This window comes from Podarcis cretensis (genome assembly GCF_951804945.1).
Source record: "Podarcis cretensis genome assembly, chromosome: 8".
Classification (NCBI taxonomy): domain Eukaryota; kingdom Metazoa; phylum Chordata; class Lepidosauria; order Squamata; family Lacertidae; genus Podarcis; species Podarcis cretensis.
The window spans coordinates 28499906-28527876 of record NC_137177.1 but is presented as its reverse complement, the minus strand read 5'-3'; the positions used below and the strand labels follow the sequence as shown (position 1 = coordinate 28527876).

At 44.4% G+C, this 27971-nt stretch overlaps 1 protein-coding gene across 3 annotated transcripts; it reads right to left on the bottom strand.

The window, feature by feature from the left end:
* Nucleotides 1–147: 147 nt before the first annotated feature.
* UBXN11 (UBX domain protein 11) lies at nucleotides 148–27963 on the bottom strand. Of its 3 annotated transcripts, none has more exons than XM_079986584.1 (15): nucleotides 27879–27961; nucleotides 26061–26154; nucleotides 25625–25662; nucleotides 24759–24863; nucleotides 21930–22030; nucleotides 20450–20504; nucleotides 19849–19928; nucleotides 19265–19379; nucleotides 18188–18399; nucleotides 9834–9911; nucleotides 6419–6542; nucleotides 4650–4753; nucleotides 3873–3940; nucleotides 3106–3252; nucleotides 148–2032 (listed from the first exon to the last, which is right to left on the bottom strand). In XM_079986584.1, the coding sequence occupies exons 2-15, from the start codon at nucleotides 26123–26125 to the stop codon at nucleotides 1873–1875; spliced, it is 1452 nt and encodes a 483-aa protein (XP_079842710.1). In that variant the 5' UTR covers nucleotides 26126–26154; nucleotides 27879–27961; the 3' UTR covers nucleotides 148–1872. The 3 variants fall into 3 exon arrangements, with proteins under 3 accessions (XP_079842710.1, XP_079842711.1, XP_079842712.1); XM_079986585.1 differs by lacking the exon at nucleotides 27879–27961 and adding an exon at nucleotides 27653–27851; XM_079986586.1 differs by lacking the exon at nucleotides 9834–9911 and having other exon boundaries at nucleotides 27879–27963.
* Between the last annotated feature and the right edge of the window lie 8 nt (nucleotides 27964–27971).

Here is a 27971-nt window from a genome sequence, read left to right as displayed (position 1 = left end):
GTGATTTTAGGGGTTAGAGGTGCTGTGCTATGCATAGGGAAGGCCAGATGCATTGGCGTTCCTGTTGAAAAGGTGCAGATCACCCAAACTTTGGACATCTCTCCTTGTGGCATGCAACCAGAAACAATTAAGTAGATAAGGCAGTCATGGATTAGTAAGCACTAGGAACCAATTTAACAGGTCAGAAAAAGCATCTGGTGTCTTCATAGAACAGTACAACTTCATAACTTCGGAACAATTAAGAAGGTGGGGAAGAAGAGGAATTGGATATGCTTGAGTCCTTCCTCCTTGTCAAAGAAAAGGCTGAGTCCATTCGGTACACCACTTTTTAGCAGAATTGTGGGTTAATAATTATTTTAAAACCCTTCTCTCTGGCCAGTTAATTTTCTGGAGGAAGGGAGGTTTTGACATGGACTGATCATTGAAACATGCAAATTCCATCCCAGAAGGCGTAGGGAATGACACCCTGAAACATGGCTGTCAAGGCCCTCTTTACTGAACAACTACAAAGATCAGTCAGGGGGTGGAAGAACTTGCTACCTAATATTGCAAGCCTTGGGCAAATGGAAACAATAACAAGGGACATTATATTGAACAAGGTGGGTTGCTGTTATGAGATTCGGTCAGCTTTGCATATAACTCGCCAGAGGAAGAGAAATTAACTGTGTTTCGTTGTGGCCTCAAAAGAGACCTGCTAAAGGTAATTTCTCCCACACACTGGCTGGTTTTTAACTGCAGGACATCCACGTTTGGCCGTAGCCAGAGTTGTATGTGTGGGGAACCTAGTCCCTTCAGCATTTGCTGAACTACAACTCCCACAATCTCTGACCACTGGCTAGACTTACTGGGGCTGGTGGGAGTTGTAGTTCAGCAATATCCAGGGGGACAAAGACTCCCCAGTCCTGCCAGAGACAAGGGATGGGCTGCTCTGGCACTGCATCCATGCTATGGGGGTGGAGGGAGAGGCACTTCTCACTAAGCTTTGGGGCATTACACACAGTGTATGGGCTGGCTGAAGTTGGGACTCCCTGTTTAGCCTATTGCACAGGGGAGGAGAAGCTTACATGTGGCTGAGTTGCCTTTGTGGCCACACAAAGTTCAAGGTTGGGTGCGCAGGTCCTTTTCAGCTTCAGGAAAGGCAAAAAATGTTCATCTCCCTTTCCCATTAGAACTAGTGGAGAACCATGGGCCTTTCTGATGTTGCTGAACCATAACTCCTATCAGCCTTGGCAAGTGGCCAGGGATGATGGGAATTATAGTTCAGTAACATCTGGAGGGCTGAAGTTTCTGCACACCTGCATTAGATGAATTAACAGGCTTGCATCACAGGTGCCTCTAACCCCACCAACTAGTTGGTAAACCCCATTTTTGAGGCCCTTGTAGGCTACAGGAACAGGGTGGGTGCTATCAAGCACATGGTGTGCACCAGTGCATGGTCTGGGACTCAGCGCTCATTTGGTGATGCAGCAGCTTAGAAAAGGGAAACTTCATGCTAGCACCAGTAGCCCAACCGTGTGCTCTTTCTTGGAGCGAGGGTCTAGTGTTTCTGATGAGAGCTTTACAAGGGCCAGTCTCTTCATCCACTTGAGGCTAATGATAACCTAGACCTGGGGCTAAGCCCCACTCAAGCTGGGTAACAAAGGGAGGGTTAATGCCCAGTATTCCAACTACACCCCAACCCTGGCTTTCTCCTTTGACTGGAGGGCTGAGAATAGCCGCAAAGGTTGGAGCTTGGGTAAGTGGAAAGGTCAGTCCTTCCCTGTTTCTCTCTCTGACTAGAGGATGTCATTTTTGCACAGGCTCTCCTGAAGAAGGCACACTACTCCCTAGCTGAGTGGCAGCCAAGCCTGATGAATCATCCACTGTAAACCATTACACTTGTTGCCCTTGTGATTTGGTTGACGGGGCCCTTTTCTGCAGCCGGAGCGAGGCATTGGGGACCAGCCCACACTCCTCCAGCGTCATGAAGTTGTTGTTATACACTCGATAAGGAAAAGTGCTGATGATCTCGTAAGGTTCCATTTCTTCTCCCCTAGGAAATGAGCAGAATAGTGCTTGTAAGTAAGCTGATTTGGAATTTGACATTCAAATGCAAATAATTTGTTTAATGCAAAATTTTAAAATTTGAATACACATATTGAATAATTGTTTTAAATTTATCGGCATCTTCGTTGCTGTGGCTTTGGGAGGCATCAAGCCAAGAGTCTGCATTTCAGAAACTATGCTATGTCACTGCAGGACCTAGACAATAATGCCATTGGAAGATTCTCTAGGGAAAAGACAGCAGAACACCACACTTCAGTTTATTCTCTAGAGAGGCTCCTTACATTCAAGAATGAATAATCTTTGCATGATCCCTAGTATCTCTACATCTGAGCTATGCAGCTTACCCTGTTTCCTGTGGTCCTAACAATCTCTGTGGGTTCAGCCACACATATTGGGCATGGAATGAAGAGGGCCTATGGCAAGATTTTCCAGGATCCTCACTACTACTATCCCTTGGCAGTACCCCTACCTGCTTTGATGGTATCATGACCCCAACCAAAAATATGAAAGCAATGTCAAAGTGGAAGAGGCTGACATGGTATGTGATATCACAGGCACTTGTATTTATTCTCTGTACAAACTCCACTATGGAGTTGTGGCAGAAACTGGAGAACTCAGCAGAGGTCAAAACCAGAAGGAAATAAGGACAGATAGTAAGGAGTAGGATACACAATGGTGAAAAATTAACTGGAAGGTGAGTCAGGAACCTAGATGCCTGTATGATGTGATAGATCAATTCCTCCAAAGCCATGGGATCTTTCCTACCTTGTCCCTCCCCAATAACCTGAAAGTCAGTAATAACCCCGGAAGTGTTTATTATTTGCCCTTCACCCCCAAACATTTACTCCCCATATTGCATTGCAGAGGCCTGGTCCTCCCAGATTCTAGGTGGGAGATCAGTCTGAATCAGTTGGCAACATTAAGCAAAAACACACACTTTCCCCCTATTTGTTTATAGTGAGCACAGACTTTAGTTGCTGATGTTAGTTGCAGAATCAGGAGTTTAAGGTTCAGAAACTTCTACAAAAGGTTATCTGCTAGAATGATCCCTGTTACTACCTGCTCTGGGCAAGATGCTGGCGCAGGTCTCCGATGGTCTCGGTGAATGGCATCTTGATGATATAGGTCTTCTCCCCATTCTCTGACTTTATCCGAAGAGTTGCGACATTGGGGTTGGAGGCCTTCTTTCTTTCATTCCCTTCCAACCTGAAGATCAGAAAAGCTGGTTAGAGAAGGGACAATGCTTTCTTTGAAGAGGGTGGGGAAACCTTCCCAGGCTGACAAGCCCCATCTGACCCTCATTTCCCTCAACAGAACATGCAGAAACTTGTTCAACCCATATGGGGTATTAAGGAAGGAGCAGTATCTCTGGTGGGGGACAGTTTGTGCAGTAATTTCACCACCTTTGATGCATTCATTTCTCACCTGTGGCTCCTAGAAACTGACAGTAGCCAAACCCCAGGGAATGGCTTCAACTGGCCAGCTAAACCTGATGGGTCTTAAACCCTCAATGAATCAGGTGTGTAAGGGACTTGTCTGTCCCCTGTCAAAGGTGAATTATGAAAACCCAAATCACATACTTCTCAATGCAGCTCTGAATAAAGGGAATCACCGTGAAAGAAAGTGCTACAGTGACCCTCCAGATGCTGCTGGACTCCAACTCACATCAGCCCCAACCAGCATGGCCAGTTGTCAGGGAGGACGGGAGTTGTAGTGTAGCAACATCTGAAGCACCACAGGTTCCCCCTCCTGCACTACAGCTTGAGGAGACTGCATGATGCCACAGCCATTAATGTGAAGAAGGGAAATTGCCTTTTCTTTTTTACCTCTTCTTCATTGCTGCAATACTGGGGGTCTCCACCACAATCACTTCGTGGCTTTTTCCACCTGAGCCCTGGAACCAAAGAAGGAAATCTGTGTCAAAATCTGACTGTCCTGAGAAATGTAAACGGAATCAGCTGCCCTGCTCATCTCAGCACAACTAAACATGAAGCAAAGTTGTCTTTTGTTGTACTGTTTAGAACTGAAGGGTGTGGTCCTGGGTCCTTGGCTATTAATTAAAACTTCCAAACTCAGCTCATACTCCAAGCTCAGAGTCTGGGGAAGCTGCCCATGGGCTGGCAACCCTTACTCTAACCACTACACCACATCACACTAGCTTGATGGCACTATTTGAAGGCCAATAATATATAGCCTTTGGGGAAGTGAGAAGATGACCATATGAACCCCAATTTCCTGTTCTTCTGATACTTGGGATTACAGATGTGCATTCCCCCCTAACCTTGGCTACCATGTCAGCATTGATTCTCAAAATGAAGGCAGAAGGGGAACGATTATCATTGTGTATCATTTGTATTGGGCTTTAGGTGGACAAAGAAGGAGACCCTAAAAGGGCAGGTATTCCGCATGTGCATCCTATATTCTTTTGACACATTCTGGTCACAAAATTAAATTCTGGTAGGGAGAAGGATTCTAGGTAGGGATATGGTACCTAAGCTCATGCTGCTGCAAAGTATTGGCTATTAGCAGAAGTGCTGACCAGAAGAAGGAACCCCAGAATCAAACCCCATTACATGCAGGCTGGAGAAGGAGTTCCATCCTACCTGGAGGGTTTTTTTTATTTCTCCTCGGATATCGATCACTTGCCCATCTTGAATCCGTGACTTTGGAAGCTTATTCAAAAACTGCTCCATGGTGAGCTTAGGACCTGCCATAACAGAGGATTGTGGGAGTAAATGCTTTAGTACAGGGATGCCCAAACTTTTTTCAGAGAGAGCCAGATTTGATGAAGTGGACATGTGTGAGGGCCGACCAAAGTTGTTGAGGTGTTGTTTTTTTTAGGGTTGAGGTTGTTGAGCTTTTTTTGGGATTTTACCCCAAGAAAGAAACTGCCATGGGGGCTGGATTGAACCGTCAGGGGGCTGGATTAGGCCCCCAAAATGGACTTTGGACACGCCTGCTTTAGCAGATAGGCAAAGAAAGAACCCTAGGCATAACACTGGTACTTTGCACTAAGATCTTGTCATCCAGTGGCTGCAGAAGTGAGAGACAATTACTCTCTGGTTGCCAGCCACTAAAAGAAAGAGCTCCAAGCCATTTATAATAATAATAATAATAATAATAATTTATTATTTATATCCCGCCCATCTGGCTGGGCCTTCCCAGCCACTCTGGGCGGCTTCCATAAAAACCAAAAATACAGTAAAATCACACGTTAAAAACTTCCCTGAACAGGGCTGCCTTAAGATGTCTTCTGAATGTCAGGTAGTTGTTTATCGCTTTGACATCTGCTGGAAGGGCGTTCCACAGGGTGGGCGCCACTACCGAGAAGGCCCTCTGCCTGGTTCCCTGTAGCTTTGCTTCTCGCAATGAGGGAACCGCCAGAAGGCCCTCGGCGCTGGACCTCAGCATCCGGGCAGAATGATGCCCTGAAACTGACTGATAACTGACCAAAGCACAGCCCATCTCTGCCACCAGCCAAAGTGCTACTTCTAATCAGGTAAGAAAGCCAGCAAGGGGAAATCAGTCTGGTTTACAGTCAATTTAAATGCCTGTTTCACAGCTCATCCCTCCTTTCTGGCACTGGCAGACAGGATCTTCCTCCTCTGTCTTTGTCCTCTATTCCACTCTCCCTTCTTTGTCATTTTCATTTGGGAGCCTGGGGGTTGGGCCTGCGTCTTGTTTTGATTTAGTTACAGTGCCTGCCACCAGCTCTGAATTGTACCTTTTACTGATGTAAGCAACTTTGGAAACCACTCTTTGTCCCGCCCCCCCAGTGCAGCATGTTACACTATCGTTGTTGTTAGTAGTAGTACTGTATATACATTGTTTTTTCATTCATTCATTTTTAGTAATTGACTTCTTTCCCAAAAGCCTTCTGAAGCGCTTCTTGTCAAGATGTTTGACTGGTGGGGGGAAACAAAAGGTCCTTTCCATCACAAGCAGCATATAACACAAAATGTCATTCAACACAATGCAATGTCAAAAGTTTTGTCATACAAGAAATGGAGCCATAATTAACTGAGTGGTTGTAAGTAAATAAGGAGATGAGTCGAGGACCAGAATTTTAAAACACTGAACGACACACACACACACACACACACACACAGAGAGAGAGAGAGAGAGAGAGAAAGAGAGAGGTTAAAGGAAACCAAACAAATAAGAACAAGAACATAGGAGACTGCCTTATAGTGAGCCAGACCACTGGTCCATCAGTAAAGTCTATTCTGGCAGCAGCTATGCAGCAGAGAGGGAACCGTTCCCAGCTCTACCTAGAGAAGCTGGGGATTGAACCTGAGACCTTCTGCATGCCAGGCAAATATTGCTGCTGAGTTAGGGTCCTTCCTACACTCGCCATTAACCACCATCTCACCTGGTATCTCATTTGTCTCCTTTAATCCGCTTGGTCTGGCAAGGCCAATGACGTGTCCCTGGCCTGGAAAACTTTTGTGCTGCAGCTTCCTCTCCTGAAATACGGTGTCTCTCTTGTCGGTGACCTGTGGAAGAGACCCGTATTGCTATTCAATGCCCTACCTAACCCCAAACTCCAGAGTTCAGTGTTAGGCAGGGAAGTGTTAGTAAATGTTGGCAGCAGTGACAAATGGAGGATGGAAGAGAAGTCATCATTTCCTTGTGCAGAAACTGCAAAACAAATGATCAGTCAGCAGGGATGCCTCAGCCTGATCAGCAGGACAGTTGCCACAGTGGCACTGCCTGTCAAGCTGGTAATGCTTGATCAAAACTCAATAAACCACACTTGGAGAGAGGTGGGTCAAAAAAGGTTCACTCAAAGCAAAACATTCAGGGTTGTATTCAAATCTAGTCCTACTCACGAGTAGACCGGGATGGCTAAGTAATGACCAGTAATTTCAAGGGACTACTCTGAGTAAAGCTTAGGTTGGATACAACCCTCAGCTGGGAGCCACCACAAGCAAGGCCTTTTCTGCAGCCATCATAAACCAATGTGTTTGTGTGAGGAGTCTCAATGATCCAAGATGTGCCACTGCCTCTACCAGACCAGCTGCTGTATAAAAGGAAAGAGGGTCCTACCCCTTGTTCTTTCCTTCTATCAGAAAAGCTACATGAATCTAATCCAAGAGCCACCACTTAAAATCCAGAAGCAAACTCAGGGCCAGTTTATGCAATCCACAAAATCAAGTGGCAGCTCATTTCCAGACTGCTCAATCTGGGCTATGGGAAGAAGTGGGTTGCATATTTGAAACATTATCCTAGAAAAAGAAACACACACATATAGAAAAAACACTCTGCATGTGCTCTGAAAACAAGCATGGTGGGAGAAAGGCTTCTGGTTATCCTGCTACATAATGCATTACTTTCCTTTGTGCTGTGAATTTTCTCCCATGACACGCGGACAATCCCTCTGGCAACACAGCATAGTACCGAACAAAAATACATCACTACTTGATTCTATAACTATCTCTCAGAAACTAGAAGGTGAGAGCAAATGGGAAACCAGAAAGGTATATGAAGCCAAAGAGGCCCAGCTGTCACGTGTTCTGGATCTCTAACTGTATGATCCTCTAGAGAGGATCCTCTGCCCCAGCTAACTTTTGGACCCTGCGGCTTGTGCACTCTTCCCTGCTTGAGTCTAACTGACTGTTCAGTTCTGGCGCTCCCCACACTTCACCTGCAAAAGGAAAGGGAGCAGGTGCTTCCTCTCTGCTGTCTCACAGGGGCTTTTTTCAGAAACCCCAGACCACATTTCCTTGTTCTTGTTCTTTTCTCTTTTATGTAAAACATTTTCCACTCATCTATGAATAATGAGAACAAAGAAACACAGTTTCCTCCACCTACTTACGAATAATGGGCAAGAAAGCAATACAGTTTCCTCCCACCTGTTTGGAAGAAACTGCTCCAGTTGCCTCCAAACAAAGCAAACACACCATCTTAATAAGTCACTTCTGCTGACAAGGATCAGAGCAATGCTGTATCAGTAGTTCCACCCGAATACACTACTCTAGAAAGTTAAAAATAGTCTATTGATAAATGACTTCCTCATTTCCCTTCTTTCTCTAAAACAGAAGGGCACAGCAATCCCAAGGAAGGTGGTAGGGGTGGGAGAAGAGACTATAGCACGACTTTATTAGGGAGCACCCCTGGGCTAGCACTGGCCTGGTCAAAGGATGGGTGGCAGTCCCTCTCTGTTTACTTTTTCTCCTCCCCCCCATTCCTGCTGCAACTGGTTTCAATGGAAAAGGAAAGAACTACACCAGCTTCAAGAGTGTAGTATTACTTCCTAGTCAAGGGCATGTTCAGAGAACAAAAGGCCTCGTATCCTGTGAAGCTAGGGCCTCCCACAATCTGCCTCCAACACACACCCTTTCTTCAGTTGCATCAGAGCATTAATAGAATGGGATAGCGCCAATAGAATGGGATAGCGCGGGTGGCGCTGTGGTCTAAACCACTGAGCCTCTTGGGCTTGCCAATCAGAAGTTTGGTGGTTTGAATCCCCGCAGATGGGGGTGAGCTCCCATTGCTCTGTCCCAGCTCCTGCCAACCTAGCAGTTTGAAAGCACGCCAGTGCAAGTAGATAAATAGGTACCGCTGCGGCAGGAAGGTAAACAGTGTTTCTGTGCACTCTGGTTCCTGTCCTGGTGTCCCGTTGTGCCAGAAGCAGTTTAGTCCTGCTGGCCACATGACCCGGAAAGCTGTCTGTGGACAAACGCCGGCTCTCTCAGCCTGAAAGCGAGATGAGCGCTGCAACCCCATAGTCACCTTTGACTGGACTTAATCGTCCAGAGATCTTTTACCTAGTGTGCTTTCCATGGCTCCCCCAAGAAGGTCTCCAATGGCAGACCTTCTCTACGCGCAGACCTCCCTCTCTGTAGTCAGAGAGGGAGGTCCACAACATCCAATGACCCTTCAGGGAGCTTAGTATCAGTTAGGTTTTACCACAGGCGATATATTTAATCCTCTTCTAATCAATTCTCAATAGATGAAGCAGCAACGTTCCAGTCACATGCTTTTTCAAACGTGGCTGTTTATAGCAAGTTAATCTCTAATTCTTTACTTGCCTTATATAATATTGGGCATAATCTAAAAGAAGAATTTGTGCACAGTTTCAACTTTCCATAAAGCAAACACAACTTGGGGACAAGCCTACCAAATATAATAACCACTTTCAGGCACTGTCATTTTGCAGAAGATAACATATTTCTTAATTTGTGGTAACTTGCACCTGTATGCTTTTCACCATCCCTGGCCATTGATCATGCTTGCTGGGGCTAATGGGAGCTGGAGTCCAATAACATCTGGGGATCCACAGGTTCCCCACCTCTTGTCTAACATTTTCTGGCTTTTTGGTCTGCCCTTTTCTCAGAGATCATGTCCTATTATTCTTCCCATTTGCCTGAGAGCTCTCTTCTCCCACTCCTCTTCCTTTATTGGGTCTCAAAATGAAACATAAACTCATTTTCTTCAGAGAATGTTCATCCACACAGTCAGTGTTAATCTATTACTGCACACAGAACAACCAATGATGATCGCAGAAAAGGTAAGTGGTTTTTTTTAAGGAGGGAATCTCCATTTTTAAGAACTGAAAGGTGTTCCAGTTTTTTAAGCAAAAAGCACTCTTAGTTCCTCATATATAGAACAATCAGTTCCTGAAAGAGGAAAAAACATTATAACTGCTTACAGAGAGGTTCTCAGTTCTGCTTAAACAATGGAGCTGCTCTAACTTCAGACCACATTTTTTATAAGCAAATGAAACTTCTGCAAACGAAGAACTCAATAAACAGGAAGCTGTAGGAGAGCAGGGGGTGGCATACCTGAAATGGGATACCATCTGGGTAACGCTTCTGCAGCTCAGAAGGGAAGTAACCGTCCATGATATCTCGTAGGAGTTGCTGAAACCACAAGCAGGGCCCACATGTCAGATTTTTCTCTATACTGAGGGTGGTAGTGCCCCTAAACATTTTTTGGGTCTGGGGACCAGTTTAAGACACTATCATGCGAACCACAAAATACAAATTTCACAGATGAACAATTGGTGATGCTCAGAACACTGAAACAACTAAAAAACCTACAGCCCCTTCAGAATTAAAATGAATCAAGATAAAAATGGGAAAAGGAACCAACCAAACAGCCAGAAAAGAACGTGCCAAAAAAGCTTGAAATAAAATAAAATAAAATTTTGAAGTAAAAATAAACACTGGGAGGAACAGAGGCTTTGGCAGGTCTAAGGGAGGAGGAGGGCAGGGTTAAGGGGGCAATAGCACCTGCAGGAACCACAGTAGAGGCCCCCAGGGCTGTCTGGTGACTGATCAACCACAATAAGCAGTCCAGATAAAGGAATACCTCTCATTTATTTCAGTTTACAGAATACTCTCTTACCAGAGCTGGAGGTGAAACAAAAAATGCACATAACAAAATGTAAATGTGCCAACAACCTCAATTTCACCAATCCAATTCTGACTGCAAAATATTCAGTCTGAAAGAGGAATTGTAGCTCAAATTCAAAACAGTTCAGGGACGAGAAACCCACAATAAGGAAGAAGCAGACTACAATTTTGGGAGGCAGCTCTGAGTGCCCAGTCTTGGTGAGCATGAGCCCACAGCAGCATCTGGTGGCAGCAATTCTGGTAGTGGTCTGTAGCAGGTAGCACGAGCAGGGGACTGACAGGCAGATCAGAGCCACAGCCTTCAGAACCTTGGACAGGTCTTGGGGGTAGACCACTTGCTCCAAGGACTGCTTATGCTAACTGAGCTATAGCCCCTGGGCTTGAGGGTAGGCACAAACCAGGTCCCACAAGCCCTTTGCTCTGGATGCCTCCTTGATTTCATTCTCCACCTCAGGATGACCCAGCACATTTTGATCAAGAGGTTGATAGGCTTTAAAGAGACAGTCCTCTGCCTGGAGCTTGACACTCCGTTACCTCTGCCTGTTGTGGTGAGTAGGCTTGGAGGCACATTTGAGACTAGGTTGCTGATGTCTGGCTTTGGAGCTGCAGCCACTGGGGGTCAGTGGCTCAAACATTTCAGATTTGGGCACGCCTGGTTTAGAAGGGCCTTGATGATACAACTCAGATTACGTCAGGGCCCCAATCAATGCTTCCTGGTTCAGCTGTCTACTTTCCCCAAGTCAGTGTTCAAGGTGCTGCTGGCAGTCTGGGTCATAACACTGTCGGGTTTCACTTCCTCCTCCATGGGGTACAACCACAAAGCTGGGCATATTTCCCTATCCTCACACCATCAACTGGGGTTGGTTAATGCTGAGAATAATGATACCAGGATACAGCAAAGGTTATGGGATGGTGATCAGGCAGAACTCAATTCAGGGCTCCCATCTGAGGAGGTGGGCAGCCTTCTACTTCATATTGTGTGGACCCATCCTTAGATCTGGAGGTATCTCCAGACAGCTTTCCTTTCTAGCAGGTGTCAAACACAAAATCTAAATCTCACTGCATGTGCTTGCCAGATATCAAATATCACTGAATATTGACATCAAATATTCATAGAACAGCCAGGGAACATTTTACATCATAATGCTCAGAAAATAATTTTGAAGAGCAAATTAGTTTTCGGTTTACTCAGCTCATCTTCCTTATTTCTTATCCTTATTCCTTATTCCTCTTCATCCTGGAGAAGAGTGACTAGTGGGGTGCCACAGGGATCTGTCTTGGGCCCGGTCTTATTCAACATCTTTATCAACGACTTGGATGATGGACTGAAGGGCATCCTGATCAAATTTGCAGATGACACCAAACTGGGAGGGGTGGCTAACACCCCAGAGGACAGGATCACACTTCAGAACGACCTTGACAGATTAGAGAACTGGGCCAAAACAAACAAGATGAATTTTAACAGGGAGAAATGTAAAGTATTGCACTTGGGCAAAAAAAAATGAGAGGCACAAATACAAGATGGGTGACACCTGGCTTGAGAGCAGTACATGTGAAAAGGATCTAGGAGTCTTGGTTGACCACAAACTTGACATGAGCCAACAGTGTGACGCGGCAGCTAAAAAAGCCAATGCAATTCTGGGCTGCATCAATAGGAGTATAGGATCTAGATCAAGGGAAGTAATAGTGCCACTGTATTTTGCTCTGGTCAGACCTCACCTGGAGTACTGTGTCCAGTTCTGGGCACCACAGTTCAAGAAGGACACTGACAAACTGGAACATGTCCAGAGGAGGGCAACCAAAATGGTCAAAGGCCTGGAAACGATGCCTTATGAGGAACGGCTAAGGGAGCTGGGCATGTTTAGCCTGGAGAAGAGGAGGTTAAGGGGTGATATGATAGCCATGTTCAAATATATAAAAGGATGTCACATAGAGGAGGGAGAAAGGTTGTTTTCTGCTGCTCCAGAGAAGCGGACACGGAGCAATGGATCCAAACTACAAGAAAGAAGATTCCACCTAAACATTAGGAAGAACTTCCTAAAGGACTTCCGGGTTGGCGCCATCGCCGAATGGCGGACTCCCTCCGAGCTCCGGAGGGAGCCTGCTCGGCAGGGGCTGGGTTCTACCGCGTCGGCGTCGCGGGGACCCTCAAAAACCATGGGCGCTGAAACCCATGGGCATGGTGACTCGGCGGGCACCGTTTGCGCCCCCCCAACTCACGAAGGAGCCTTTTTAAAGACTACGGAGTGGGTGCCGGGGGGGGTGGTGCTATGAGTCCTGGATGGAAGAAATGGTCCTTTTTTGAGAAAAAGTCTTTCCAAGATTGGACGTTCGAAACTAAAGATGATCTAAAAGACGGCAAAGACTATTAAAAAGACGGCAAAGTGGACTTGGCAAGGATCTCGGCCTAGATGTGGGATCTCCAGGACGACAACAGGCATTGATGGACATTGGGGAACACAATCGGAAAAGGGGGGAGGGAAATTTGGAATCCAAAGGGTGTTAAATTATACTTTATTCTTTTTTCTATTTTCTTTTAATTTAATTTGTTCTGCATATTTAAAAGGGGAACTCGTGGAAGGGAGCGAGGTCGATTTTTAGGGGAGGGAAAAACATTTTTAACATTGGGTTAATTGTAATAAGTTTAAAATTTGGGGTAAGAACTTGTTGAATTTATTTGAAGGAATTGGAATACAAGAGGGGGTGGGGAGGGGAAGTCCTGGAAGGATGTTAATGAAAATAAGGATATAAAACTTCTTCTTTTTTTTTTTCATTTTTCTGTTATATTTGAAAATGTTCAATAAATATTATTAAAAAAAAAAAAAAAGAACTTCCTGACAGTAAGAGCTGTTCGACAGTGGAATTTGCTGCCAAGGAGTGTGGTGGAGTCTCCTTCTTTGGAGGTCTTTAAGCAGAGGCTTGACAACCATATGTCAGGAGTGTTCTGATGGTGTTTCCTGCTTGGCAGGGGGTTGGACTCGATGGCCCTTGTGGTCTCTTCCAACTCTATGATTCTATGATTCTATGATTTCATTTATCATCATCACCACCACAAAGGTTAATTGTTGTTATCCCCATGTTTACAGATGCAGCATGGAAGCCACTGAGATCTGCCCAAGACCATACAATGAGCCTATTATGAAAAGTGAGATTTGAAGCCAGGCCCACATCCAGCACTCTGCTTACAGACCTCCCTGGCTTCCACATAGCTCACCTATACCATTCAGATCTTTGTAAAGTGAAAACACTTGCAGATACACCAAGATAGGTACTAGGGTATGATCTGAAGGCACATGACCCAGTTATCTTGTGGAAGCTAAGCAGTCTGGCCTGGTCAGGTTGCAGATGAGACACTGCTTGGGTACCCTACATGTGGATCTATGACTCAGTCCCACACAGTGCAAGTATGAAAGTTGTGTAAACTGGAGTACAGCCTGAAGTCTCTTAAAAATAAGTACATTCTCCCAAAAGAGGGTGTGAGACTTTAGTCACTAGACTCCATGTCTTCCCTTCACAGGGACTGAGACTTAAGCTTAAACTTTCTCTTCAACCATAAGAAATATTAACTTTTTTTTTTAAGGAAAATCAAGCTTTGTTCAGGCATCTGCTAGGAACGAACCTGCACCCTTTTCACCACAGGTTTCTCCTGGTAAAAAATTGTAGAGACTGGGCAGTTACAAAATTGAGTGTTCAAAAATACACAGTACTGCTTTTTAAAAATGTTCAGCCAATAGTTGACTCATTCACTGGGAGGAAAGTCTGGCAACCTGCTTGCTGCTGCAAACCATCTCTGCGGGGGCTGAAGAAGGACGTTCAAAATTCAAGGATTTACCGTATTTTTCCTTCTATAACACGCAGATTTTTTCTCCTAAAAAGGAAGGGGAAATGTCTGTGCGTGTTATTGAGCGAATGTGTGGTCCCTGGAGCCAATTGGTGCGAGGGGAGGCAAAAAAAAGCAGACAAAAATCAAATCGCGCGTCTCCTAGAAGGGAAACTTGAAAAGAGGAAGCGGCTGCTTTCCGGCATTCTGCCTCAGGGTCTTACTGCCCACCCACCTCTGTTTCCTTGCTGTGTTTGCTCAAACGGAACAAAGAGCAGGGAAAGCCCCTCCCCTCCAGGCAAGCAGAGGGGAAAGCTGAAAACATGCAGAAGGGAGAGAGAGAGAGAGAGAGAGAGAGAGCTGGCTGGCTTGGGTGGGTAGGTGAGGGAAAACTTTTGCCTTCCTTTCCTCCCTACCCCTCTCCTGCATTCTTAGCCAGCTGCTTCTCTGCACACCCCTCTCCTGCTCCTTGTCCCTTCTGTGTTTTTCCTTCCCTCCCCACTTAAAATGTGGTTAAAAAGCATGGATCCACATGGATCCTCAGGATCTTTGCATTGGGTCAGCCCAAATTCACCATCAGATCACATAGCATGTCCATGGCTACAGCCTGCCCCCCAAAAATCACGCACCCACTGTTGCCTGGGGCTGCAATGGTGCAAAAATGTGGTTAAAAAGCATGGATCCACATGGATCCTCAGGATCTTTGCATTGAGTCAGCCCAAATTCACCATCAGATCACATAGCATGTCCATGGCTACAGCCTGCCCCCCAAAAATCACGCACCCACTGTTGCCTGGGGCTGCAATGGTGCAAAAATGTGGTTAAAAAGCATGGATCTACATGGATCCTCAGGATCTTTGCATTCAGTCACCCCAAATTCACCATCAGATCACATAGCATGTCCATGGTTACAGCCTGCCCCCCCAAAATCACGCACCCACTGTTGCCTGGGGCTGCAATGGTGCAAAAATGTGGTTACAAAACATGGATCCACATGGATCCTCAGGATCTTTGTATTGGGTCAGCCCAAATTCACCATCAGAGCACATAGCATGTCCATGGCTACAGCCTGCCCCCCCAAAATCACGCACCCACTGTTGCCTGGGGCTGCAATGGTGCAAAAACGTGGTTACAAAACATGGATCCACATGGATCCTCAGGATCTTTGCATTGGGTCAGCCCAAATTCACCATCAGAGCACATAGCATGTCCATGGCTACAGCATGCCCCCAAAAAATCACGCACCCACTGTTGCCTGGGGCTGCAATGGTGCAAAAACGTGGTTACAAAGCATGGATCCACAGGGATTCTCAGGATTTTTGCATTGGGTCACCCCAAATTCACCATCAGATCACATGTCTGTGGCCACAGCATGAAGCACAAAAATGATACATCCACTGTTTCATTCAGAATGTTTTTTCCCTTGTTTTCCTCCTCTAAAAACGATGTGCGTGTTATGGTCAGGTGCGTGTTATAGAGCGAAAAATACGGTACATGTGGTGAAGAGTCCAGCAGGTTGCTCATTATGTGTAGGGAGCTGCAATGGCCGCAAACAGAAAGGTCCCATGTGTGAGTTATATAGGACAACTTTCAAACATTTGCAGGGGCAGCAGGTGGGACTTTGTGCCTGAGAACGGAAGCTGGAATGGTTTCAAAGTCAGAAGCAGAACAGCCCTGTGCTCATTCTTGCTTTCCGTTACTTCCTCCTTAACTTGTAACTCATTTCTAGAATGATGGCCACAGTTAGCATGATGGGGGCACTTCCTTCAGGTTGAAACTGTGCCAATCGCATACACAGAGAGGGATGGGGGATACACTTTTCAAGTAAAAAGTCTAGAGAAAGGGGTTGTGGCAAGGGTACTGCACTCACCCCCCTCATTTCCCTTTTGCTCACCCAACCCATCTTTCTGTGCAATTTGTGAATGTATTCAAACAGCACATAGAAATGCTGCTAACGTGGGCCTGAAGAGCCTTGGTAGCTTTCTTTCAAGGAGGCACATATTGTGTTTCTGAAGGAGTGCCTTAGATCAGGGCAGGATGACTCCCAGAGTCTGTAGTCTACCTTTTTCTTTTTTAAAAAATGAGATGCCTCGTGGTTCAATGGCACATTTTAAATTTATAAAGCAAGAGTGCATGCTCCAGATCTGTGTTCAGTGACCCTGACTATGCACTCCCACTTAAGAACATAAGATACTGTTCAAGATCCAGCCAAAGTCCATCCAGCCCAACATTATTTGCAAGAATCTCAGCATCCAGCTGGTACTAAGTGACCCACTGGAAGTGGGCCAATGGGCCACAGTATACATCCTGCCCACTCCATCCTAATAGCACAATTCCCTTGGGAGGGGCTGAATTCTCATCTCTTGTCTCTTCATGGACAGATGCTAAATAGTTCCTCTTATTTCAAGATCACTATGAAATACTCGTCCTGGCAGTCCTTTCCTCTGCCCTCTGCAGTGGAAAGGGAACTGGGTTATGCTGCAACTCTGAATCTTTATTTGCTTCCTTCGCCATGTCCCTACCCTGCAAGGTTCAATACCTTCATTCTATTTCATCTCTTCCCTGCTATACTCTTCCTGCCCCGGCCCCTAATTCTTCATGATTTACTGGTCAGTTCCAGGGGTGGAAAACCTTTTCAGCTTGACAGCTGCAGTCCCTTCTGGGCAATCTTCTGAGGGCCACGTGTCAGTGCTGGGTGGGGCCAGAGGCAAAAGTGGGCGGGGCATGAAATGTAAATTTCATCATTTGTACAGGAGACCAGTTTCAACACACACTCCCAAAGCCCTCTCTATTCTCCATCCAGGCATTGGAGTTCATGCACACATTCCAGCACAGCAAAAACACTTGGGGGGGTGAAGAAGGGCCAGTGAGCAGTGTGGCCTAGGGACAGAGTGTGTGGTCTGGGAGAGTTCTGACAGCCAGATAGGGAAGCCTAGAAGACAGAATTTTGGCCCTTGGGCCTGAGATTGCCTATCCCATGTTTACCCAGATTATGGTTTTGTAGAAGTCACTGATTCTGGTTTGTTAGGATTTAGGTGATCAGATTCCCCATTTAGCCAATAAGCTGGAGCCTGAGAGAAAGCAAACTTTAGTAGCCTACCACTGCACCATCCACCTGAGCTCCTGAAAATTGTGGTGCATACAGATGTATGTACAAGCATAAGGCAGCATATTTTTTTTCCTACTGCAAGAAGAGCTTGGTTGTCATCATCCCCACCTCACATCAGAGGCGAATTTAGGGGAGCACAACAAGTTCGCCCACATTGGGCGCCAAGCCGAGAGGGCACCACAGGAGGTGCTGCAACAATGATAAATAATGGATGGCAAGAGGCAGGAGGTGCCGAATTTTGGCATTGCACAGGGTGTGACTGAAATGTTAAAGCCCCAAATCCATCACATTACATAGGTATTGTGTCTGAATCCAGTTATGGTTATTCTCATTCCCCTGCCTCAGGCAGGCTTTCGTTTTTTAAAAAGGTCAAGCACCTCGCAAATGCATCAATTTGGTCTATGCTTGTGCCAAATTATTACTATTATTACAAGTCAATCATTTTTAGACAAGAAGAACTGCTGCAGAGAGTGGGAGATGTGCTTTCATGATGTCAGCCAATCAGCACTATGCACAGCCAGCTTCTGCTAGAAACTAGCAGAACCAGTCAAAGCTCTGAGCACTAGCCTTCAGAGAAGATTGCACCCGTCCAAACTGAATGAGTGCAATTCCACTGAACCTTGACCGCCCTAATTATGCATAACTGTATATAATCTCGTCGTCTTACCAGGCTTCTTACAAGAAAATGGAAAGAGTCATAAATGCTGTAACTTATTTCTGGGCAGAAAGTGGGGATTTTGTGCTATCAGGAAAGGCACACAAGAATGTCTGCTTTGTCATCATGTAGCCATTACTATGGGTACACCTGTCAGCCAGCCAGCCAGTCGGTAATTAAATTTCTTTAATTCATACCTGTGTGGAAGGTTCTTCATATGACCGGAAAGGCCCTTTGAACATGACAATCCCATTTTGATAGAAGGTGAGGGGGATTGAGTCCAGCTGCTTCAGCCTAGCACCCCCTGCCGTGCGCTCGATTTGGGACATGCCTTCCCCAGCCAAAGCATTTAAATCTTTCAGGTTTGCAAAAATTAAATCAAAATTGGTTTCTGAAACGATGGATTCACCTATGACAAAAGGAGGAGAAATGACTAAGGGGAAGAGAAACTCTCAACACTGCATTTTAACTGCAAAATCTTTTCCAGCATCAAGAAAAGCAGTTTCCATGACAAAGTAATGGAGGAATGTTGTCAATAGGACACTATTTCTACAATTAGAGTTGGATTACATAGGGTGGTATCCAATGCACTTGCTCTGTTAGTGCAAGGACTTAGGCTTGTTCAAATGAACTTTCCACCCTCTCCTCCTCCTGGACATGCCCAGTGCCCTTCCCAAATCTGCTCTGGAGGGTTGGGAAAACCCCCAAGAACAAATTTGGGGAATACAAACAGAAAGGAGAGGGAGTAGTTCTGTTGCACAAGCATAAATCCTTGTGCTAAAGTAACAAGTTACTTAGTCATACACTGTGTACAACCCATAGGGACAAATATGGATTTTGTGCTCTAGGTGTGGAGTTGTTGCAAAGCAGGGTACATTATACCTCAAGGTTCAGGATAGTTATTAGGAGTTTTTCTCCATTTATACCCTGCTTTTCAAGGCAAAAGCTTTCAGAAACTGGCTTATGGTACGAGTAAAACAGTTTAATTAAAATTAATAAATTGAAAACTTTTTCCCCAAAACCACTTGTGCCTGACAAGTTTGCACTATTTGCTATGAGAATCTTGGTAATGCTGATTTGTAAGGTTATTAAATGAATGACAATGGGGATAATTTATGATGTATACATTGCCATCAATGTACATAGCATATTATTGAGTTCTGTAAACGAAAAGACTGGTCTCTACGCCAAGGAGCTTACAGTCTAAATGGAAGTAAAGTATGCTCTGTTGTCTTAAGGTATCTAAAACAGGGCAGTCTTTTGTCCCGGCAAACCTGGTTTCCAGTAATGCTTTGACAGCTCACTCCTTTCATCACTTTGTGCCTGCACTTCTCCCAAAGAGTCTGTCCCTTCTCCAACCCAGATCAATCCATAGTCATTCAGAAACAGCTGCATAGGGGGAAATGGGGACAATTTAGACAGGAAGGAGGATAGCCTAACCAATGGTGAGAATAGAAAAATGCTGAAGGAAAAATAAAATTGCTACTTTCCCAAAATGAACTTTTATTTAAGGCTGCAACCTAATTAAATCAATTTTAAATAAGGATGATGTGAAAGTTCCTCAGAGCCCAACTCATAATCAACCCCTGGGGATTTGGAAGACCTGAGGCCAACCAGAACTTACGAGATCTTGTTTCCCCCCGCTTCTCATTGTCTTAACACAAGGAGTAAAAAAAAAAAAAGGCAAAAGAGAGATTCCTCTCCCTCCCATTTCTGCCTGGTACCATGGACTCTGAGAGGTTAGTTTGTTCAAAGGCTCTTGTTCACGTCCAACCCGGTAGCCACCCATAGAATGAACAGAAATTAAGCTCAGATTCATAGAGAAATAATAATAATCTCTTGCTCCCATTAATCTTACCTCCATTTCCCAGACCTGATGCTGCAATTTAAGGCATATCACTTCCAGTTCCTCTGCTCTGCTCACCCAAGAAGATTCAGCTTGCAAAGAAAAAAAAACACCCAAAGATATGTAGGGGTTCCTCATTTTGATTAATATTAAACTGCACTTGTTGTTGTTTAGTCGTTTAGTCGTGTCCGACTCTTCGTGACCCCATGGACCAGAGCACGCCAGGCGCTCGTGTCCCCCACTGCCCCCCGCAGTTTGGTCAAATTTTGGTCAAACTGCACAAAGAGCAGCAATAGTCCAAGTCTCTGTTATAAATTAATGTTCTGACTCAGAATGGAAAAGGTTAGCGTTTTACCTTCAAACACACTTCCTTCCAATGGGCAATTCCATATGGTGACCTGGCCGGTTCTGGACTTACTGGTGCCTTAGAGCTTAAAACATGACCTGCATTATGGTGAGGCCTCAAAAGCTGCTCTCTCCACATGCTCATACACACCCTGCTGTGTCCTGGAGGCTGGACTTCAGCCTCACATCCCTCAACTCTAGCAAAACTTGGCATCTGCCTCTTTGTTGAAGAGAAAAAGAAGCATTGAGACATGTGCTACAATGTTACCTTTTCCTTTCTTAAGGATTTTTATCTGCTCCTCAAGCTCCTCAATCTTCTTATCCTGCAGATCCAAATATAAAAGGCAAAATTTAATACCAGTCACTATTAATTCCATGTCATATATGAACTGCTTCCTATGAAGCATCTCAAAGCAATTTCACAACAGAATAAAAACATATACAAAATAATTGCATCAATACAAGCAGAACAATTGCATATATAGGAAACCAAATTCAAAACCAATACAGATGTTGAATGGGATAAAAGATTCCACTCTGAAAGCTTGCTCAAAGAGGAAAGTCTTCAACAGACGCTAAAAATACCCGTGTCTCCAAAGGGTAGGTGCTGCCGCAATAAAGGCAAAATTCCTTCATGTTATGAAGCAGGTCTTCAGATATGACAGTATCTGCAGGGTGCCCCCTTCTGTGTTGCAGAGTGATCCCCCTAGTAGTTTAACTATCAATGCCTCTTCCCAGGAACTTTGGAATTGTAGCTCTGTGAGGGGAATAACAACTCTCAGCGCCCTTAACAAATTATATTTTCTAGGATTCATATATTGCTATGAATCAACACACATGATCAGAAACAGACAGATCAGTCCATCCTTCCTCCCACTGTGAGTTTACTGGTAGTGGCTAGGAGTGAATGAGCCTTCTCCATCGTGGCTCTCCGGCTGTGGAATGTCCTCCTCAGGTAAGCTGTACTCTTTGGAGTCTGTAAGCAGAACAGTTGGAGCTACTGCCATACCTGAAGCCCCTCCACTCATGCTGTCCTGGGTGGGAGATGGAGGGCAGCTTCATCCTCCTCCCCTGCCCCTTTTCTGCTGCAACAGCTCCAGGATGGTGTACCAGAGGGGTCTAAATGGGGAACATTGCTGGTAGCTGGATCAGCTTAGGATCCAAAGATTCTTGACCGCCAGCAAGGATACTGCCTGCAACAGCCAGTGCCTGCCTGCATTTTCAACAGTGCAGCAGGGACAAAAGCAGAAGATTGTGGGTTTGGATTGCTCTCCTAATTTTCTTTTCTTTTTTTACACTAGGCAAGGACATTTCATTTTCCCAGGCTTTTTTCTTTCGTATTGTTTTTTCTCTATTCTTCTGATCTGGTTTTTTTTTTTTAATGTATAGTTTTGTCCTTATCTGGTGTGTTTTTACTTGAGGCATTGCATTCTTATTCCCATCTGGCTTTTTAAAAATTTGCTGTTTTAGCCAATCACAGATCACTCTGTTATAAGACAGCCTATACATAGTGTAAATGATTGTAATTTTATCAGATTGTAATTTTATCTCTCTTTTTTTTTTTGCATACCATGTTGTGAGACACCCACCCAGATTGATTTATGCGATTTAGAAAAAATAATTAAATAATAAACAATTGAATTAAAAAAATCTAATAAATAAAATCTTAACATGATTCTGAGATCAACTATGACCAGTTTGAACTGTTGCCATGCTAACGCAGTTCCTTTGAAGCCTGGCATTTTCACCTTGTGGTATATTGCCCGTGCTTGGCTCTTGATGCTCTGTTCCAAGGAAGCAATCTTCTGCATCATGGAGGCCATCAGCTCCATATCATTGGGAGCAGACCCTAAAGGCACAAAGTCAACAGATTGTGAGAACAATTTGGTGACAAATTTCCATCGAGATGCCGACCCCACAATGGCATGTTGTGCTCCTTGGAAATGGAGCACAGGGCCAGAATGCTTGGTATGTCCTCTGTGTCGGCTCTCTGCCCAAATCCTTGGCGGAAACAACAAAGGACTAGTATCTGGGTCACCAATGGGGGAAGACTGCGGAGGTACAGCTATGTTGGATCCCAGACATAGGCTGACATTTCAGTGGTAGGTGGTAAACTCTATTTTCCACAGATTCTCTGCACAAACGCACACATCTGTAGATGCTCTCTCTCTCTCTAGGATGGGAATATGGCTATTGCCAATCACCCTACATTTTCTATGTTGTACTCAGAAGGATCAAAACATACAGGAGGCAAGGGAACAATGTTCCTCACCATGGCATAAACTTAATCTGTCACTCCTCCCTCCCTCCTTCTAGTTACCCAAAAGAGCGAAAAAGGAAAGAGAAGAAGGAATGGATACAACTGGAGCTAGATGCGACTCACATATATGCCTTGATTCTTAAGGAATGAAGGGAAAGCACAGAATGCACAGATATTTGACCTAGAATTCAGTTTCCTGAGAGTCTCAGCTTTTGTAAAAAAAAAGTTTCTAGACTTTATGGTTGCAAAGATATGATTGAAAGTGTATAAGTGAGCAAGGCATGTTGAAGTGAGACGTGTTGGATAATAATTCTGGTGGCTGGAGATGGAGACCTAGTGCCCTGAAAAGCTCCTTGCCAATCCCCGTGATAAGCAAAACCAGAATAAAAACATGCAACTTTGTTTTTAAAAGTGCAGGAAAAATATGCAAAATAAAATAAGTTATGCAAAAGTTCTGTTTCCACAACTTATACAGGGTACAGAATTTCATTTGTTTTGACACAGATCCTGCATCGCCCAGCTGTATAATCTTAATTCTTTTGAGTACCCCTATTTATTTATTTTTTTATTCCCCCATCTACAGAGAAAATCTTGTTTACTCCTGGCTTTTCAACTTAAGAGATGTGCAGGCTGGCTGTTCCACTGCTGACTCAGGCATCAGTCGTCTCCCCCCCCCACACACACACACACTATCCTTCTGGTGGGCTGCGTGGTTTTTTATTTTTAAATGTGCTGCATGAACATTTGGGTTTCTATCTGTTCATTAGTCAGCTAATTAACTAAAAATAAAAGGGCCTGGTTAAGAAAAGAAGCAGAAATTGTGCACAGAATTTGTCATGGGCAGAAAAAAACAAGAGGGTGAACTTGGAAAAGTCTGTACATGTGGCTTCATTGGCATGTGGCAAAGTGTGTTGATGCTGGCAAAGAAGAGTGCTGCTTATTGGACAGACATGTGTGAGGTCTCAGAATTCGATTCTGCTTAAAGGACCTAAATCCTTTAAGATCAGAGGCAATGTTAGTGTGGGTCACTTGGCCTAGCTTGGGAGAAAAACATCTTCATCAGCAATGCTGTCCATACTCTATGCAAATCAATTCCATATTTTAGATCAAGGGCCCTTGAGACTCTCTCTGAACCACACCCTTCAGCAGCCCTACTCTCCTTGAATGTTTTTGTCGAGCTGGAATGTGCCCTTCAACTCTGATGAGGCCTGAATGGAGGCTACAGAGAGGTGTGTGTAGAAACTAGCCTACTGTATAAAGGGAAACTTTGTGTTCATTGCTTTGCCCTTTTTTGCCTCTGTTCCCAGCCACCACTGACATGTGGCCCTCAGGCTGAGAAAGGTTCCCCAACTCTGTTCTAAATAAAGGGAACCCACCTGCTACAATCAAACTACATCACACAAATCAATGTCATTTGTGCTGAGATTTTGCATACACTTTCTCAGTATGCATGGTTCTTTCTAAACTTACACTACAGGCAGACAATGGGTTTTAAGAGAACTGAAAATGGGTAGGAGGGAGGTTTTGCTTCCCACAACATGTACTTATCTTTGTTTGGCCCCACTGTTGCCTCTGGTCAAAAACAAGTTCTGCAGGTTTTTAAAAAATACTAAAATAAACTCCTGTAGAACCTGTGTGACTTCACACAACGAACAACAAGGCTTTCAACCTTGAAAAGAAAAACACTGGATCTTGTCAGATTTAATGCTAAACACTGTAGGGTGAGATTAAAGCTTCTGCTTTTAATTTCAAACTTACCAGAGTTCCCCATTATGTACAAACTGCAAAACTATTATTAGTTTGGGATGGGGAACCTGTGGCTTTCCAGATCTTACTGGATTCCAACTCCCATCAGTCCCAGCCACTATGGCAAAAGATGATGAGACCTATAGTGCAGAAACATCTGGAGGGTCACAGGTTATCCATCCCTAGTTTAAATTATGGTTAGTTTGGAGAAGCATGGTTTATTATCCCAGCATGTTTACTAACCAGAGTTCCCTGAGTTTGGACATTTTCAAATGTATTTCCACTATCCTTAGTGCTAGAGGTAATAGAGACTCAAAGCTGAGGTTGTCATGAGTTCAAATTCTGTCCCAGTTACCCAATGTGATCTATACATGAGGAACTACAAAAGACAAACAGCCCTTATAATGAGAACATAGAGCACACAATGTCTGAGTTAGCTACGGAAACAGAAAAACAGGAAATAGTGGGAAGTGCTGTGGCCTTTACCATCCCAGACCTTGAATTTGCATGGCTAATGTTAGCCCTTGGCATTACCCAAAACCAATCTCATCTCCAACCCTTCCACTCATACCCAATGTCGTTGGTTTTTCTGCAGTTCCATCTGAGCATGAAGGCCTGCTGATCGGAATCTGAGCTCTGGGCCCCAGGATTTCATCCATCATTGCTGCTTCATCCTCTGTGAACAAAAATGATCAAATCATTATGAGGAGCACAAAAAGGACTTCCTCTGCTGTGTGGGTGGGTGCACACATGTGTATGTGTGTGTAAGCAGAAATGTCTGTTGCCTTGAGACAAAGTAGCTAGACTTCCCAACTGTACCAATTTCCATTGAGAAGGCTAATTGACAAGAAGTAAAGTAAGCTGTAAAAAAAAAAAAAGTGAGCCAAACTCTAGATCAACATAAGCTGGTGGACTTCCAATGTAAGATCCTTCATCAAGATCCTGTCAAGACTAACTACATCTTCTACTTCCCCTGAGGAACCTATCCAGAGCTCTCTAGAGTTATTCCACTTTAATTAGTAGCACCCAGAAACTGCAGCTTGCTAGATTTTTTTCAGGATTAGTAAAAATGCTCATATATCACTAATGATATATTTAAAACATAGACAATTTTTAAACTGCTGGGGGTGAGGGGGAGGCCCTGAGCCTCATTAGATACCACAGCCAAATGAGGCAAGGATTGTAAAGACAACAGGCACCCCCATCTCACAAACAGCCAGTTGACTGGAGCACAGTTGAATTTCCAACTCTGCCATTGACTCTTGGGTAGCCTTAGGTTTCATACACTCTCAGCCTAATTCTTTGCCAATAAAGGGGAAAGAGTAATCCACAGGTTTATGTAGGAACTGATGAGAAATTAGAAAGATCATACACTGCTGTATACATAATTATTTGGAACAGAGTAAACAAAGCAATGACAAGGATCTTACCACTCACCATTCTGAATGCTCTCTTTGAAAGGTGCTGTCCTTTTTCTGAAATCCAGAAGAAATCAGGAGTTGTCACTCATAAAACAGGCAAGAAATCAATGATTATCCATGTAAATGTATACTTCAAACATAACTGATGAAGAACATGCTTGCAATTTTACACTACAGTTGGGAAATCATGCCACAGCCCTTTGGCTTTCTGATATGAGCACACATAATGAAAAGAGTGACTTCAAGAATGTGATGTGAGTAGAGGCCATAAAGCCCCTAGATAACTACACTGTAAACACATAGACCGTTCCTAGTTTCAAATTCTGGTGTGAGGTACATACAATGCTAGAATGAACCTGAAAGCTGGATTCTCTGTTATAAAACTAACAGGCCCTGGTTTTCTCTGTGGCTCCTACATGTCCAGGTGGTTGTATGAATGAACCCTCACTTACCCTGGTGTCTGCAATTGGAGTGGCATCCTGCGAATCTTCCCCAGAGAGGAAAGAGGAGACGTCATGGTTTACCATGAATTTACAGTTTTAAATTCTAAGGAGGAGGGGAGGGAGAGAGATAGAAATGCATTACAATTTGTGGCATACATATGCAACCCAGAATTGCCTATGTGGCTTATCTATATGATGCACACATCTCTGCACATTGCTAATTTTTGAAGATGTGATACACTCCTACAGCATCTCTAAACTCAAAGTCCAAATGCATTGGATGCAGTGAGGGGGTCAACCTAGGCTGACACTCTATTCACATGACTGACTTGACAATTGCAAGACCAGCTCAAGGACTGTCTAAACTACAAAATTACCATCTTTTGCCAGAGAAACTTTTCGCACTCCTGACTGTAAGATTTAGTACCAAACTGAGATACTATCTAGATAGCTACCATCTGAATCTGCCTGACAGCCCACAGAGCACTCAAGTCAGCTACAAAAATGGCTGCATCTGTTTCTATCTCATGTTTTTGTGAGCACAAAATGAGAATTTTTTTAGATGTACTCCAGCCTGAGCTCCTTGAGGAAAGGGCCGTGCACCAATGTGCCAAAATAACAATGGAGGGGCAGCACTGGAAAAATATCTGGGGAGAAAGCACCAAATATTATGTGGCCAGATGCAAAGGAACACAGAGCGTAACATTTTGTGGACTTGGGGTCATTTTGTTAGGTGCACGAAGTGTTACACACAGGTGGCATATCATACCATACACACAGAGGAGGTATTGTACATTAAAGCCAGACCTGCAATGTAAGTGGTCACAAAGAAAACTGTAAGGGTATTGCAGAGTTGAAAAAGGTGTACAAAAGGACAGCTAAAATGATCAAGGGACTGGAGAAACTTCTCTATGAGGGAAGGTTACAATGTTTGGTGCTTTTTAGTTAAGAAAAAGGGTGATATGATAGAAATATATAAAATTATGCATGGTGTGAAGAACGTGGATAGAGGTTTTCTCCCTCTCTAGTAATACAAGAATCAGGGGTTTCTCAATGGAGTTAAATTCTAGAAGACAAAAAGGAAGTACTTCTTCACACAGCACATAGTTAAAGTTGTAACTGTGGAAAACTGGGAATCTAAGTTGGCAAGTGCTGTTGCACTAACCCAGAGGAACTCTTCTTATGTTTATCTGTGGGATTGTATTTGATGAAGAAGACTGAAGGAAGCCCATGAAAGCTTCTGACATATGAATCTTCCACAGCAAAACCCTGTTCATTCAGCAGTATATCCTACTGATTTCAATGGGATTTGGATCCTAAGGCTGGGGCAGATGGCAGGTGAAGCCCAAGGACCATCAGGAGCACCACAAGCTCCCCACTTCATGCACATGGGATTACAGTTTAACAGCACAAACCTATATACAGTATATGTTTACTCAGCAGTAAGTCTCACTCTTACTCCCTAGAAAGGAGGGTTGGGGTGGCAGCCAAAGGATTGCACACTTACCAGAGAAGAAAGCCTCATTAAATTTAAGTGGGGCAAGGATGTTGAGCAAGCATATACACAGGATTATGGGGGCTGCTATCCTTTATCCACTTACCTAGAAGAAATTCCTATTGAATCCCATGGGACTTACTTCTGAGTAAAATGCGTGGGCTGGCATAATTTGTCTTTAAAGTACCACGAAGGTTTGCATTGTTTTTGCTGCAAGAGACTTAACGCGGGTTCCTGGGTGAATTAGGTAGGAGCCGCGCTTGTGAGGATGAAAAGCAGCCTCCCGACCCGTTTTAACAGTTTGCCTGATCTTCACAGTTTAAGAGACTCACCCGCCCATCTTGAGGCTTCAGGCCGGCGCCGCCATCTTGTTTACATTCGGTTGCCTAGGTAACGACTCCAAGCCAGAGCCTGGAGTCAGGAGA

Excerpts from the sequence above, each read along its gene's own strand:
- UBXN11 (XM_079986584.1), bottom strand. The coding sequence starts at position 26,125 with ATGACGTCTCCTCTTTCCTCTCTGGGGAAGATTCGCAGGATGCCACTC. Across the intron at positions 25,663-26,060 it reads CTCCAATTGCAGACACCAGG|AAAAAGGACAGCACCTTTCA; the intron begins GTAAGTGAGGGT and ends TCTGGATTTCAG. Across the intron at positions 3,941-4,649 it reads AAATAAAAAAAACCCTCCAG|GGCTCAGGTGGAAAAAGCCA; the intron begins GTAGGATGGAAC and ends CTTTGGTTCCAG.